At 49.3% G+C, this 16,860-nt stretch overlaps 1 protein-coding gene across 2 annotated transcripts; it reads right to left on the bottom strand.

The window, feature by feature from the left end:
• Positions 1-3,919: 3,919 nt before the first annotated feature.
• Positions 3,920-9,694, bottom strand: gpr101 (G protein-coupled receptor 101). 2 transcript variants are annotated; one of them, XM_072271331.1, is made up of 2 exons: positions 9,606-9,694; positions 3,920-6,128 (listed from the first exon to the last, which is right to left on the bottom strand). In XM_072271331.1, the coding sequence occupies exon 2, from the start codon at positions 6,057-6,059 to the stop codon at positions 4,710-4,712; it is 1,350 nt and encodes a 449-aa protein (XP_072127432.1). In that variant the 5' UTR covers positions 6,060-6,128; positions 9,606-9,694; the 3' UTR covers positions 3,920-4,709. The 2 variants fall into 2 exon arrangements, with proteins under 2 accessions (XP_072127432.1, XP_072127433.1); XM_072271332.1 differs by lacking the exon at positions 9,606-9,694 and adding an exon at positions 9,158-9,554.
• Between the last annotated feature and the right edge of the window lie 7,166 nt (positions 9,695-16,860).

Here is a 16,860-nt window from a genome sequence, read left to right as displayed (position 1 = left end):
TCTCCCATCTACACCCCATATTCTTTAATGCCCTGACTTGTCAAGGACCCATCAACCTCCACTTTAAATATACTTGGCCTCCACAGCCATCTGGCATGAATTCCACAGATTCACTACCTTCTGGCTAAATAAATTCCCCCTCACCTCTGTTCTAAATGGATATCCCTCTATTCTGAGGCTGTGCCCTCTGGTCCTAGACTCCCCCACTACAGGAAATATCCTCTGCACATCCACTCCATCTAGGCCTTACAATATTCAATAGGTTTCAGTGAGACTCACCACCCCCATTCTTCTAAATTCCAGCAAGTACAGGCTCAGAACCATCAAATGATCCTCATACATTAACCCTTTCATTCCTGGGATCATTCTCATGAACCTGCTCTGAACTTTCTCCAATGTCAGCACATCTTAGATAAGGGGACCAAAATTGCTCACAATACTTAATGTGTGGTTTGACCAATGCTCTATAAAGCCATCCAGTTTCTCCACTGGTGCTGAGAACTCATGGTTTTCTGTCTTTCAGCTGAGTGACCCATCCACAGCCTGTCCTGACATGTCTATAGAAGGTTGTTACTGTCCCATGGCATCCCCTACCTTTGGTGGTGAGGGGGTTTTGGATCTTTTCTGTGCTTTATACCAAGAGAAAGGGTTCAGCCATGGCACCTACTCCATAAGACCAGAGGACTATAAGATATAGGAGCAGAGGTAGGGCATTCGGCCCATTGAGTCTGCTCCACCAATCAATCATGGGCTGATCTAATTCTTCCAGTTATCCCCACTCCCCTGCTTTCACCCTATACCCTTTGATGTCCTGGCTAATCAGGAACCTATCTATCTCTGCCTTAAATGCAACCGATAACTTGGCCTCCACAGCCACTCGTGGCAACAAATTCCACAGATTTACCACCCTCTGACTAAAGTAATTTCTCCGCATCTCCGTTCTAAATGGACGTCCTTCAATCCTGAAGTCGTGCCCTCTTGTCCTAGACTCCCCTACCATGGGAAATAACTTTGCCATATCTAATCTGTTCAGCCCTTTTACCATTCAGAATGAGAAGCCCCCCCCCCCCCACCCATTCTCCTGAACTCCAGGGAATACAGCCCAAGAACCCAATAGTCCTTCTGTGAGGACAAGAGGAATGTCTGAGTATGGAGGATCAGGATCAGGAAAAGCTTCAAAAAATTGCAAACTCAGCCTGCTCCACCAAGGGCATTAGCCTCCCATCTTCAAAAGGCCATTCCTCAAAAAGGCAGGATCAGTCATTTAGGACCACCGTCACCTTCTTCTCGTTGTTTGGTGGTACAGGAGCCTCAAGACCCACACTCAATGTTTCAGGAACAGCTTCTTCCCCTCCACCATCAGATTTCTGAATGGACAATGAAGCCATGCACACTACCTCACTATTTTTGCCTCTCTTTTTTGCTCTGAGGGGGGCTATAGATAGGGTAAAAGCAAGCAGGCTTTTTCTACTGAGGTTGAGTGAGACTAGACATTGAGGTTATGGGTTAAGGGTGAAAGGTGAAATATTTAAGGGGATCACAAGGAAAAACTTCCTAACTCAGAAGGTGGTGAGCGTGTGGAACGAGCTGCCAGCACAAGTGGTAGAAGAGGGTTTGATTTCAACATATAAGAGAAGTTAGGATAGGTACATGGATGGGAGGGGTATGGGTGCTGGTTAACGGGACTAGGCAGAATAATAGATCAGCATGGACCAGATGGCCTGAAGGACTGTTTTTGTGTCATAGTGTTCTATGACTCTATATTACAAACGTTACAAATGGTGTTATTGGGGAGAGGAGGGGAAAATATGGTAAGCAACAGAGGAGATTGCAACAGAGATGGGAACAGTAGACTGCCCACTGTCAAACACTGCATGCACTGAACCCAAAGAGTGATGACCTTTCTGGCATGGAGTAAAATGGGTTTCAAGATACAGACAAAAATGACCATTACACTTCCTACAGGCAAGGTAAGTAAATGAGACTTCCCCTCAATGTCTGTTGAAGTTTACTTTTAATACCTGTAAAATTTTGGTAACAAGTGACTGGACTAACACTACATGGCGCTCTTGGACACGGGCAATATAACTCTGTTCACACCCGTTGAAACAGCCTTTGGTGGATTTGGACACTATTATTCATTTCACACCCTCTGACACAAGTCTGTTATGGACACCAGCACTTCACACTGACTGAAACAAATCTGTTATGGACACTGACACTATCACCATATTCACACCCTCTGACACAAGTCTGTTACAGACACTGACACTGACACTATCACTACAATCACACCCTCTGACACAAGTCTGTTATAGACTCTGACACTATCACCATATTCACACCCTCTGACACAAGTCTGTTACAGACACTGACACTATCACCATATTCACACCCTCTGACACAAGTCTGTTACAGACACTGACACTATCACTACAATCACACCCTCTGACACAAGGCTGTTACAGACACTGACACTATCACCATATTCACACCCTCTGACACAAGTCTGTTACAGACACTGACACTATCACCATATTCACACCCTCTGACACAAGTCTGTTGCTGACGTATGACTGCAAACCTTTAGGGGAAATTGTTCACCGATAACCCGGTCAGTTCTGTGTGTTTGTTACCCACCTTCTTCACTCATTAGCACGTTTCTCCAATGTCCTGCAGCATTGAACTGATACGTTGTTCCATTTTGTGCAAAACACAGCACTTTGGTGACCACACCCGAAATTTAGTAGTGGGGCTATAGTGTAGCGGTTAGTGTGACACTATTCCAGCTTGGGGAATCGGAGTTCGGAATTCATTCTGGCGTGGTCTGTGAAGAGTTTGTACATTCTCCCCATGACCATGTGAGTTTCCTCCGGGTGCTCCGGTTTCCCCCCACAGTCCAAAGACGTACCGGTTAGTAGGTTCATTGATGATTGTGAATTCTCCTGTGATTCGGCGAGGGTTGCTGGGCGGCACAGCTCATTGGTCTGGAAGGGACTGTTAAGCGCTGTATCTCTAAATAAATAGACCATGCAAATAAGAGGGAGTGTGGGTGGCGGCCCGTGATTTCATGTTTCTCTGGAGTTGCATCACTAACCTTCAGCTCTTACTGTTGGCACTTCCATTGTCCCTGGGCCGTCTGCGTCAGAATGTGGTCAGTCTCCAAACACGAGAAGCATCATCTCCCTGAGTTGGGAGATTATGTCATTTCCACAAAGCTCCTGGACAGTCCCGAGGGCTGCCAATACTGAGAACAAGGGGCAGTTAATTGGGACACATTGACTTTCAACCCAGCCCCTTCCCGTTCTCATGAGAGGGACCCCACCTCTTTCCCATTGATGCCATCCAACCTGCTGAGTGCTTCCAGCTTTGAGGTTTTTGCTCATTTTTAACCAACTGGTCTGAAATCTGTGACCACAGACGCTTCCATCGCTAACTTCCAGGATATGGGTGAACGTCCATCCAAACTATCTCAGCCCCAAGCAAGTCAAGCACTTTATTTTAAGCAGGTTAAGCCCAAGTTAGATAGGGTTGGTTGACCATGGATGTTGTGTCCTGGCTGTCTACATTTGAGATGCATGCCAGCAAGCAAGCCAGGGAGGGGAGAGCAAACTGGTGCCCATGTAGCAGGCTCCTTTTCTCAACACGGTTGAAGAATCCAAAGAAATGACAGAGTCCAATACAGTCTGGCACCAGCAGCGTCGCAGGAGTTACCAGTCAGCTTTGAACAAAATGCAAGGACTTCAGGTCCAGATTTTTCCTTGGGGTTTACTCCCAAAGCATCCCCCATGAGTGGGCCTGGAGCAAGGCAGCAGAGATCCCTTCCAGGAAAGTTCACCAACTGCATGTTCAGGCTTTGAACTCTTCCATTGATTAGAAAATTACAGTATTTTCTATTCATCAGAATAATTTATTCTCACAGATACTGTATAACCATTGAAATGAAAACAGGTTCAGCATGTACATCTTGGCAGTGTGGAGGATCAGAGGGATCTTGGGATCCGAGTCCATAGGACGCTCAAAGCAGCTGCGCAGGTTGACTCTGTGGTTAAGAAGGCATACGGTGCATTGGCCTTCATCAATCGTGGGATTGAGTTTAGGAGCCGAGAGGTAATGTTGCAGCTATATAGGACCGTGGTCAGACCCCACTTGGAGTACTGTGCTCAGTTCTGGTCACCTCACTACAGGAAGAATGTGGAAACCATTGAAAGGGTGCAGAGGAGATTTACAAGGATGTTGCCTGGATTGGGGAGCATGCCTTATGAGAATAGGTTGAGTGAAGTCGGCCTTTTCTCCTTGGAGCGACGGAGGATGAGAGGTGACCTGAAAGAAGTGTATAAGATGATGAGAGGTATCGATCTTGTAGATAGTCAGAGGCTTTTTCCCAAGGCTGAAATGATTGCCACAAGAGGACACAGGTTTAAGGTGTTAGGGGGTAGGTACAGGGGAGATGTCAGGGGTAAGTTTTTTACTCAGAGAGTGGTGAGTGCGTGGAATGGGCTGCTGGCAACGGTGGTGGAGGCGGATACAATAAGGTCTTTTAAGAGAGTTTTGGATAGGTACATGGAGCTTAGAAAAATAGAGGGCCATAGGTAAGCCTATTAATTTCTAAGGTAGGGACATGTTCGGCACAACTTTGTGGGCCGAAGGGCCTGTATTGTGCTGTAGGTTTTCTATGTTTCTGTGTAGGTACAGCGAGAGTTGTTGTATTAACGAGAGGCGACACCGTTCTGCCTCCGCCCAGACACCTGGCTGGGCAAGAGACGAAGTTCGTTCTCTGAGCTGCAGCTGGTTGAGACAGTCTCCCTGCGGCAGCCCTGGGGGCTCTGAGCTCCGCTCAGGTCCATGGGAGTTAGTGCAGTGGCAGGCTCCACCCCCCAGCACCCCAGGGCACAGGCCCGAGAGGCGCCCGAGGAGCAGTGGGGGCGATGAACCCTCCTGACCATGGTGGTGAGGTGACTGTGGGCTGGCAAGGCCTTGGGTTGCGGCAAAACGCAACAGGAGCTGGTTAGCAGGCGGAGGAACTCCCTCCTGATGCTCCTGTGCAGGTACCCATATATGTAGGGGTGGACGGAGCACTGGCTGTAGAAGAGGACCAGGGCGACGGTACTGAGCCAAGAGGGTGGGCTGTGGGCCCTGCTGATGGATATGGTGCCCAGGATGCTGTAGGGCCCCATGCTGAGGAGGTAGGAGGACATAATGAAACAAACCACCCTGGCCGCCTTGCAGTGGCAAAGGGAGCGGCGCGCCCGAATCCTGACTCCAGAGCTGGGGGCGGAAGTATTGGTGCAAGTCCAGCCCCGCGGTGGGCTGTTGGAACGGGCTGGGTGGACCAGTGCGTTCTGCCGCCGAGCTGCGCGGAACACCATCCAGTAGCAGCCCAGCATGATGAGGGCAGGCAGCCAGAAGCCCAGCAGTGTGGTCAGCAACGAGTAGGAGGGGCTGGAGGACCAGACAAGGCCGCAGAAGGGGTGGCCATCCAAAGCCACCTGTCCCCAGCCGTACAGTGGCGGGGTACTCTGCACTGTGCCCAGCAGCCAGGTGAGAGCTATGAGGTGGCTACCTCTCCTGGAAGTCATTCGCGAGGGATAGGACAGGGGGTGGATTATTGCCAGGTACCGGTCAATGGAGACCACCACGATGGTATGGACACCAGCGAAGGCAAAGAGGTGAGCTAAGACCACCAGGGCCGTGCAGAGGCCGCTGTTGAGTGGCTGGATGCCCGGTACGCCGCCCGCGATCACCAGCGGCATCACCACCAGCGTCTGCAGCAGGTCCGCCAGCAGGAGGTTGAACACGAAACGGTTGGCTACGTGCAGAAGCTGTGGTTTGCTCTGGAACACAGACAGCACCAGGCCATTCCCGAACAGCGAGGCGCCGAGGATGGCCGAGAGCAGGGCGACCCTCAGCAGGGTTTGGGCAGCCGAGCCCTGAAGGCCGGGCTCGGCTGTAGAGTTGCTGGTGTTACTCTGGAGAGTGAGAGCGGACATCTCCCAGACTCCATCTGACCAGTCCCGGCGGCCGCCAGCCGGCGAATCATTCCCAGAGTCTCCTTCCATCCCACGGAACTCGTCTCCTCTTCAACAGTTCTCCTCCGTGAGGTTTGTACGGTCTGAGCGCTGTGCCATCTGAAATCACACAGTATCACGTTATAAATGCTGCTTACTAGTACCTGGAACATTATATCACAGGAACAGGCCCTTCAGCCCACAGAGTGGGGTCCAACTAATTGGCCTAATGATGCTGAATTACCACAATTCCCGTATGAGCAGAATTAGGCCATTCGGCTCATCGAGTCTGCTCTACCATTCCGTCATGGCCTGTTCATTATTTAATCTGCTCCGTACCTTCCAGTGTTAAATTTGATGTCCTTAAGTTTGTTATTTATGCGTGATTGATCCTTACCTTCATGTTATCATGTGCTGTATGTGTTACGTGTACGACTGTACTTTACACCCTGTCTCGGAGAAATGTTTCGCTTCTATATACATTATATGGTTATATACGTTATATACATGTAATGTATATAGTTAAATGACAATAAACTTGACCTGACCTGACTTATTATCCCGATCAACCCCGATCTCCTGCCTTTTCCCTGTGACCCTTGACACACTGACTAATCAAGAACCGGTCAATCTCCACTTTAAATATTCACAATGACTTGTTCTCTACAGCCATCCCTGGCAATGACTTCCACAGATTCACCATTCGCTGGCTAACGAAGTTCCTCCTCATCTCTGTTCTAAATTGACGTCTCCCTGTTCTGAGGCTCCGTGACTCACCCACTATAGGAATTTATGCTGCAAAAAGAACTGAGAACCCTCGGCACAGTACAGACCCTTTGGCCCACGATGTTGCACGGATCCTTAAACCCACTCTTTATCCTTCAACTTGTCTTTTAGATGTCCCTGATGTATCTGCCTCTACCACTGCCCCGGCAACATGTTCCAACCAACAACTGTGCTGTGTGAGTGAAAAGCCCGCCAATATATGATCCTTGTCCCTCCATTCTCTGCACATCCGTGTGCTTCTGTGAGAGCTTGTGAAATGGTCTCACCCCCCTGGCAGCCCTATCCACTGTGTAAAAATAAACTGGCCCCTCCCAACTCCTTTGATGTTACCCCTTCTCTCCTGAGCAAGTCCACATTGGAGGATCAGAGGTGGGGAGGGTCAGCAACTTTAAATTCCTTGCTGTTACTCTATCAGAGGATCGTCCTGGACACAGCACATGATTGCAAAGAAAGCACAGCAGCACATGGACTTCCTCAGCAATCTGCTGATATTCGGCATGACATCTAAAACTTTGACTAACTTCTATAGATGTGTAGTGGAGAGTGTATTGACCGGCTGCATCATGGCCTGGTATGGAAACATGGATGCCTTTGAATGGAAAATCTTACAAAAGGATTTAGCCTAGAACGCCGTGGGACTCGCACCACCAGGTTCAAGAACAGTTATTACCCCTCAACCATCAGGCTCTTGAATCAAAGGGGAAAACTACACTCACTCGACCATCCATTGAGATGTTCCCCCAACCAATGACCTCATTTTAAGGAATCCTTATCTCATTATCTCAAGTTCTCGTTATTTATTGCTGTTCATTTATTTTTGTATTCGCACAGTTTGTTGTCTTCTGCACTCTGGTTGATCTTTCGTTGATCCTGTTATAGTTACTATTCTATAGACTTGCTGAGTATGCCACAGGAAAATGAATCTCAGGGTTGTATTTCGTGATATATATGTATTCTGATAATAAATTTACATTGAATTTATACTGAAGTAAATGCAAGGCCCTGATATTATACATTTCAACTCTGGGAATAGATACAAGCTGTCTAGTAAACTTTTCTCGGGCTTCCAGCCGGGTGCAGCTATCGATTATAACCGACATGAAGATGGCAGAGTTCGTCATCGAAACGTTGGTTATAATCAATTCCTGTACCCCACCCCCTCCGGCTGGAAGCCCCAGAAGAGTTTTTTCTCCATCTACACCGGGAAAGCACTAGATTCTTTTTATACGGGTTGTCTATCTACAGAATCTCTCTCATAATTTTATGAACCTGTTAACTTTACCATAAGGCATACTGTATAAGTAGAAGTAGGCCATTCGGCCCGTTGAATCTGCTGCCCTCAGCAATCACCGCTTCAAGAAAACAACCCAGGTTTGTCCAACCTCTCGTTATAGTACATGACTTCCAATCAGGGCTACATCCCGGTTAACCCCCTGCTGCACCCTCTCCAAAGCCTTGACGTCCTTCCGATAATGGGACGACCAGAACTGCACGCAATACTCCAGATGCGTCCGAACCAGAGTTTTATCAAGCTGCAAGAGAACTTTTTGACTTTTAATCTCAGTTCCTCTTTCAGGGAGCTATGGACGTGGTCCGTCTGGACATCAAGGTTACTCTCCCTCAGCACTTCGGCTTCCCATTCAACAAGGTCCCAACGCCCAAAGCCGGCTCTTAGCAGTACTTGACCCAAAGCTCGTACCCCGCTCTTGAACACCCCTCCCCCCCAACCCGAGTTATCCATCGCTCCCAGTCCTTTTTGGAACGACGTGCCGGCACTGGACACTCACTTCTCCCTGGCTCGATGATCTCCCACTCCTTAGCGACCGACGTGTTCCCTCCTGGGACCCTCTACTGCCCGAGCCCCCGACCTCTCTCCCATTCGCGGCTGGGACCTCCGTCCTCTCCCTACTCCTCCGGCCCGGGACCTCCGCCTGATCTCCTCTCCTCCTCCCCCCGGGATCTACGACCTCTTTCTCCTCCTCCGCCCTAACTCCCCACTCCGTCTCCCGGGACCTCCGCCCTCTTTCCCCACTTCGCTGCTCGGTACTTAAGTTCCGACCCCTCACCGCCAGGGATTTACTCCCTCTCCCCATCACCACCCGGGACTTACGTCTCCCCCCTCACCGTCCGGGACTTGCGTCCCACCCTCACTAGCCGGGAATTACGTCTCCCCCTCACCGACCGGGACTTACCTACCCCACCTCACTGCCCGGGACTTTCGCCCTCTATCCTTTCCCCAGTCCGTCGCCTGGGTCCACCGCCCTCTCCCTTTCAACCAAGGTTGACGTTACTGGGGACATGCCGCTCTCCCTCTCTTTGTCACAGACTCCCCTCCCCAAACCCGATCCCGACCAATCTCCGACCTCGTGCCCCGGGACCGGAGCTCCGGCCGAAGACGCCGAGTGCCCAGCGGGGTAGAGCTGGTGTCCGGTGGAGAACTGGACAGAGTGGAGCAGGACGGGGAGGTGCAATTTCACGGGCGAGGGTCGAGAAGGCAGCGGTCGCTGCAATAATCGTTTCCCAGCTTCCAGCATCTCCACCGCCGGCTCTCGGTCCCAGGTTCAACGCTCCCGTACACTCCAAACACCGGTCCCTGGTCGTTCCATTCCGATTCTCGGTCTTCCTGTAACCAATCCCTCCCGCTCCGTCGCTCGATCTGTTTGTAACCGCTTCCTCCCGCTCCGGTTCCCGGGCTCCGCCGCTTAGACGCCCGCGGCCCGACTCTGCACCGGTTCCGGTCTCGGTGCAGGAAGGGTTCCTTGGCGCCGGGTGCATTTGATTCCTATAAACGCTTCAATGACACTTTCTCACCGAATGCGCAGTCTTAACATCCTGGTCCCATTGCTGGAGCGAAGGCTACCATCTGGCCCACTCCGCTACCGCCACCGCCACCACCCGGGTCCTTTGGCCTCGGGGGGGGGGGGGAGACGGGGGGCGTGGGCTCCAGTATCTTCTCAACCAGCAGCGCCGTCTCACGTCCACCGGCACCGGCGATCTCCGCTTCCTCGTCTCTCACCACCGACGGCGGAAATCTTGGACCTTCCTCTACAAACTCACCCAATGCAAGGCAGGAAAGGTTAACCTGTCCCCACCACCAGGCTCGTTCGTGCCACCCCGCCGACCAGAATGTTCCCATTTCGGCCACCCGAAAGGAGTTCCTGGTGGCAGAGGGAATTAGTCCAGCACGGGGTGAAGACTTCCAGTCTGACATCCCACCATGAGAACGTAGAAGCCGAATCAGGCCATTCGGCCCGTCGAGTCAGCATGACAATTCCAACATGGCTGATCCATTTCTCTCTCAATTCCATTCTCCCCATAACCTTTGATGCCCTGACTAATGCAGAACCTATCAAACTCCTGCTTTAAAATTACCGAAATGACTTGCATTCACAGCCACCCTCCGGCTAAAGAAAAATCCTCATCTCCGTTCTAAATGCACATTCCTCTGTTTTAAATTGTGCGCAGGTTTAGTCACTTACCCAAAGGAAAGATGGAAATACAGTTGAAAGAGTACAGAGTAAATTTACGAGAATGTTGCCGGGTGTGGAAGACCTGAGTGAAAAGGAAAGATTAAATAGCTTAGGACTTTATTCCTCAGAACGTAGAAGCCAGAGAGGAGATTTGATAGAGGTACACACAATTATGAGGAGTATAGACAGGGTAAATGCAAGCAGGCTTTTTCCACTGAGGTGAGATGGGACTGTAACAGAGGTCATGGGTTAAGGGTGAAAGGTGGGATGTTTAAGGGGAGCATGAGGGGAAACTTTTCACTCAGAGGATCATGAGAGTGTGGAATGAGCTCCCGGTACAAATAGTGCACGTGAGCTCGACTTCAATGCTGAAGAGAAGTTTGGACAGGTACATGGACGGCAGGGGTATGGAGGGCTATGGTCTCAGTGCAGGGCGATAGAAGTAGGCAGTTTAAATGGCTCGTCGAGGACTAGATGGGCCGAAGAGCCTGTTTCTGTGCTGTACTTTTCTGTGACTGTACGAGTCTAAATGGACATCCCTCTATTCTGAGGCTGTGCCCTCTGGCCCTAGACTCCCCCACTATAAAAAACATCCTCTTCACATCCACTATATCTAACACTTTCAATATTAGACAGGTCTCAAAGAGATGCCCCCTTATTCTTCTAAACTCCAGCGAGTACAGACACAGAGCCATCAAACCCTCCTCATATGTTAACCCTTTATCCCTGGGATCATTCTTCTGAACGTCGTCTGGATCTTCTCCAACGGCAGCGTATAATTCGTTAGATAAGAGGCCCAAACTGCTGACAGTGACATTGTTACGGAGCAGGAGAGGGTGTAGGGGTTCAAGAGTAACACAAAGTGGCACAAACCGACTGAGAAGGACCTGTTGTGCTTTGGTGCAGAGGTCAGGAAAGAGGAAAGAACGACTGGGATTTAAATTACCTGGTGGAAATGTTTCGGAGGCCTTGAAGGAGATGTCTTGCTCCAGAACTAACGCATGATAGATCCCTTGTTCAAGCAGGAATACTCTGGAATGAACGTGTGCTAGACACCTTGGACGAACTGGATTGGTCCGGAGCCAGCTTGTGATAGGCACCTTGGATAAGCTGGTACGCTCCAATACAAACGCCCGACAGCACCTTTGGACTTGCTGGAGTGCCCTGGAACTAATGCGCAATAGTTCCCTCGGACAATCAGGGATGTTCTGGAACTAACGCATCCTGGAGCTCTTGGCCAGCTGTAATGCTCTGGAACTAATGACTGATATAGACATTAGACCAGATGGAATGTTCCGCGTGATAGAATCTTTGAACGAGCAGGAATACTCGGGAACTAATTCGCGACAGAGGCCTTGGACGTGTGGTACGGGGCGACTGAGGAGAACACCGGCACGTCGACTGAGTTGGGGATGCTGGCGTGGATGTGAACGTAGAACAGCAAACCAGAGGAATATTGACAAGGAGGCGGGAGCTACAGGGACTATCTTGAAACTAGAGCAGAACTTAGAACTAAACTTGGAACTAATGATTCTAAGCGGACAAGAGAACGAGGTATCATACAAGGATAAACCGACAAACTGGCAACCTGTGATAGAGAAGCCATCGTACTTATTTCACAGTCCCTGATGAAAAACAGGTGTACTGTAATTAGGAAAACTAGCAGCAATTGGAAATCTGAAATTAGGGCATAACCAGGGAGAAAGGAGCGTTAAAGGGGAACAGCCAAACGGAACCATGACAGGACGATTTGAGATGCTCCGGAGTAACGCACGACAGAGCCGTTGGATGAACAGGAATGCTCTGGAAACAACGCATCATTTTGAGCCCTTGGACGGGCAGAAATTCTCCGGTACTAATGTACGAGAGAGCCTTTCGACGGCTGAATGTTTCGGAAATAACACCTGAGTACGCACTTGGATGAGATAGAAGGTTCCGGAACAAGCACGTGACCAGAGCCCTTTGACGAGCTGAAATGCTCTGGACCCAAAGCACGACAGGGCCATTAGTCGAGCTGCAACTCCCGAGAATTAACCCATGACAGTACCCTTGGATGAGTGAAATCCTTTGGAACTACCGTGTGAAAGAGCTCTCGGACAAGAAAAATTTCCGGAACTAACGTGTGACTGCTCACTAGGGTGAGCTGCAATGCTCTGAAACTAACACACGATAAAGCCCTTCGAGGAGCAGGAAAGCTACAAAACTAACGAGCTAGAATGCTGCGGAAGTAACACGTGACGGAGGTCGTGGACGAGTAGGAACGCTCTGGAACTAATACATAATAGCGCCCTTGGGCGCGCTGGAATGCTCCAGAACTCACGCGTGACAACCCCTTCAACGAGCAAGAATGCTGTGGAATTAACTTGTGATAGAGACCTTGGACGAACAGGAATGCGCTGGAAATAACGCATCATCAAGCCTTAGATCAGCTGAAACACTCTGGACCTAACGCATGACAGCGCCCTTGGACAAGCTGGAATGCTCCAGAACTCACACGTAACAGCCACTTCAACGAGCAAGAATGCGCTAGTACTAACTTGTGATAGAGACCTAAAGCGAGCAGGAATGCTCCGGAACTAACGCATCATAGAGCCCGTGGGTGAGCTGGGATGCTGTGGAGCCAGCTTGTGATAGAGCATTCCAGCTCACCCACGGGCTCTATGACGCGTGGATTAGCTGGTATGCTCTGGTACTAACGCCTGCCAGCGCCCTTGGACGAGCTGGAAAGCCTTGGAATTAATGCATGATAGTGCCCTTGGAAGAACAGGGATGTTCTGGAACTAATGAATCATAGGGTTCCTGGGCAGCTGGAATGCTTTGGAACTAATGTGTGATAGAGAGCTTGAACGAGCTGGAATGCTCCAGATCTAACGTGTGACAGCGCCCTTGAATGAGCAGGAATACCCTGGAACAAATGTATGTTAGAAACCAAGGATGAACAGGAATAGTCGGGAAATAACGAATGACAACGCCCTTGGACCATCTTGAACGTTCCGGAACAAGCTTGGATAGAGCCCTTGGGCGATCTGGAATGAACGCGCGATAGAGTCTTTGGATGAGCTGGAATGCTCTGGATCTAACACATGACAGTCCCTTGGACGAGCTGGAATGCTCCGGAACTAACTGCTGATAGAGACCTAGAACGAAGAGGAATGCTGCAGAACTAACGCATCACAAAGCCCGTGGATGAGCTGGAATACTCCGGAACTAGCTGTGATAGACACCTTGGAAGAGCTGGAATACTACAGAACTAACACATGACCGCCCCCTTGAATGAGCAGGAACATTCCAGAACAAACGCATGACAAAGCCCTTGCACCAGCTGAAATACTCTGAACCTAATTCATTAAAGTGCCTTTGGGCGAGCTGGAATGCTCCAGACCTAACGCGTGACAGCCCCTTCGGCGAGCTGAAATGCTCCGGACTGGACACATGACAGAGCCATTACTTGGGGTGGAATTCTCCACCAACTAACACGTGATAGAGCCCACCGATGAGCTGAAAAGCTTTGAAAGTAACATATGAAAGAGAAGGTGTACGAATGAACCGTGGAACTAACATGTTATGGAGATCTAGGACGAACAGCAATGCTCCAGAACGAACGGATCACACAGCTATTGGACGAGTTGGAATGCTCTAGAACAAACACGTGCTGTAACCCTCGGTCAAGCAGGAATACTCTAGAACGACCATGTGACAGAGCCCTTGGACCACCTGGAATGCCAAAGAAAAACGTTGCAGAGCTCTTCGATGAGCAGGACTGCTCTGGAACCGGAGTGGTCCAGAACCGAAGTGCGATAAAGCCCTTCGACCAGCTGAAGTGCTCTGGAACTGACACGTGATGGAGACCTTGGACAAATGTAATGCTCCAGTATTCATGCGTGATAGAGCCCCTGGACGAGCAGGAATGCTCCGGAAATAACACATGGCAGTGGTCTTCGACGATCTGGAATGCTCCGAAACAAACGTGTGATATAGCCCTCGCATGTGCTGGAATGCTCTAAAAATAAAATGGGATAGAGTACTAAGTGGAGCAGGAAAGTTCTGGAACGAACGTGTGATAACGCCCTGGGCGAGCTGGAATGCTTCGGAACTGACACATTGCAGAGCCCTTGAATGAGCAGCAATGCTCGGGAACCAACGTGTGACAGAGCCCTTGAATTACCGCGCGATGGAGCCCTGGGACGAGCTGAAAAGCTCTTTGACTAAGACATGGAAGACAACTCAGACGAGATCCAATGCTCTGGAATAGAAGCGTGATAGAGCCCTTGGACAAACAGGAATGCTGTAGACCTAATGCACGACAGCGCCCTCGGACGAGCTGGGCAGCTCCAGTGCTATGGTGTGCCAGCGCCCTTGAATGAGCTGGAATGCTTGGGAACTAACGTGTGATAGAGACCTAAGACGTACAGGAATGTTCCAGAACTAACGCATTATAGAGCCCGTGGATGAGCCGGAATACCCCGGAAATAACGCGTGATGGAGATTTTGTACGAGCAAGAATAGAAACATAGAATGACAGAGCAAACCTACAGCACAATACAGGCCCATCGGCCCACAAAGTTGTGCCGAACATGTCCCTACCTTAGAGATTACTAGCTTACCTATAGCCCTCTATTTTTCTAAGCTCCATGTACCTTTCCCAAAGTCTCTTAAAAGACCCTATCGTATCTGCCTCCACCACCATTGCCGTCAGCCCATTCCACGCATTCACCACTCTCTGTATAAAAAAACTTACCCCTGACATCTCCTCTGTACCTACTCCCCAGCACTTTAAACCTGTGTCCTCTTGTGGCAACCATTTCAGCCCTGCGAAAATGCCTCTGACTATCCACACGATCAATGCCTCTCATTATCTTATACACCTCTACCAGGTCACCTCTCATCCTCTGTTGCTCCAAGGAGAAAAGGCCGAGTTCACTCAACCTGTCTTCATAAGGCATGCTCCCCAATCCTTAGTCTATGGAGCTGAGAGCCAGCAGCTCTACATTTTGGTCTAGACAGAAGCAAGGTCTGTGGTGATGAGAGCGAGCAGCTCTACAAATTGGTCGGGATTGATCCGTTGTCCATGGTGCTGAGAGCGAACCGGTCTACAATCTTCTCTGCGGTGAACCTTCTGTGATGCACATTGAGAACAGTTCTACAATCTGGTCTGGATTGAACAGTCTCTGGTGCCGAGATCGAGCAGCTCTACAATACATTCTGCATTCAACCTCATACCTGTGGTGTTCAGAGCGAGCAGTTCTACAATCTGGTCAGGATTGAACAGTCTGTGGTGCTGAGAGCGAGCATACAAACATAGAAACATAGAAAACCTACAGCACAATACAGGCCCTTTGGTCCACAAAGCTGTGCCAAACATGTACTTACTTTAGAAATTACCTAGGGTTACCCAAAGCCCTCTATTTTTCTAAGCTCTATGTACCTGTCCAGGAGTCTCTTAAAAGATCCTATCATATCCGCCTCCACCGCTCTCTGTGTTTAAAAAAAACTTACCCCTGACATATCCCCTATACTTGCTTCCAAGCACCTTAAAACTGTGCCCTCTCGTGTAAGCCGTTTCGGCCCCGGGAAAAAGCCTCTGACTATCCACACGATCAGTACCTCTCATTATCTTATACACCTCTATCAGGTCACCTCTCAACCTCCGTCACTCAACCTATTCTCATAAGGCATGCTCCCCAATCCAGGCAACATCCTTGTAAATCTCCTGTGCACCCTTTCTATGGTTTCCACATCCTTCCTGCAGTGAGGTGACCAGAACTGAGCACAGTACTCCAAGTGGAGTCTGACCAGTATCCTATGAGCTGCAACATTACCTCTCGGCTCCTAAATTCAATTCCATGATTGATTAAGGCCAATTAAGGGAGGTGAAAGTTGATATTGGATGACAGGAAAATGATGTTGGTGAGGTAGTAACGGGGGACAAAGAAATGGCAGATGAACTTAACAGGTAGTTTGCTCCAGTCTTTACTGTGGAAGACACTAGCTGTGTGCTAGAGGTCTGTGAGTGTCAGGGAGCAGGAGTGAGTGCCATTGCTATTACAAAGAAAAAAAGTGCAAGCAAACTGAAAGGTCTTAAGGTGGATAAGTTACCTGGATCAGATGGACTACATCCCAGAGTCTGAGAAAGGTTGCTGAAAAGATAATGGATGCATTGGTCATGATCTTTTAAGAATCATTTTATTCTGGCATAGCCCCAGAGGACTGGTATTACGACTTCGTAACGTACCAGCAGCAAGAGATGACAAACTGAGTCGAGTTATAATATTAAAACCACTATATTATTTACATCTACTCAAAAATATAGAAAATGAAATAATCTACTTTCTTAAACAGAAGTTAACAGTGTTATATGTCTATAGCTCCCTTACAGTCTAACTTAGAACCCGTTCTTAACAAATCTTACTCAAGCACAGTCTTAAAGTGGCAGTTCAGAGAGTCCCAGTCCCAGAAATTCACAAAATAGGTGAGAGGAGAGACTTGTGGATTCACAGTGCAGCGACGAGGCAATCATGATGAATTCCAAAGATTTCATGGCTAGCGAACGAAGAAACAGTTACCGAAGATCTCAGCCGAGGAATACTGTTCTGAAG

Source organism: Mobula birostris, chromosome 10 (genome assembly GCF_030028105.1).
Source record: "Mobula birostris isolate sMobBir1 chromosome 10, sMobBir1.hap1, whole genome shotgun sequence".
Taxonomy (NCBI): Eukaryota; Metazoa; Chordata; class Chondrichthyes; order Myliobatiformes; family Myliobatidae; genus Mobula; species Mobula birostris.
Note: the sequence above shows the minus strand (reverse complement) of the source record. Positions and strands in the feature narration are given on the sequence as shown.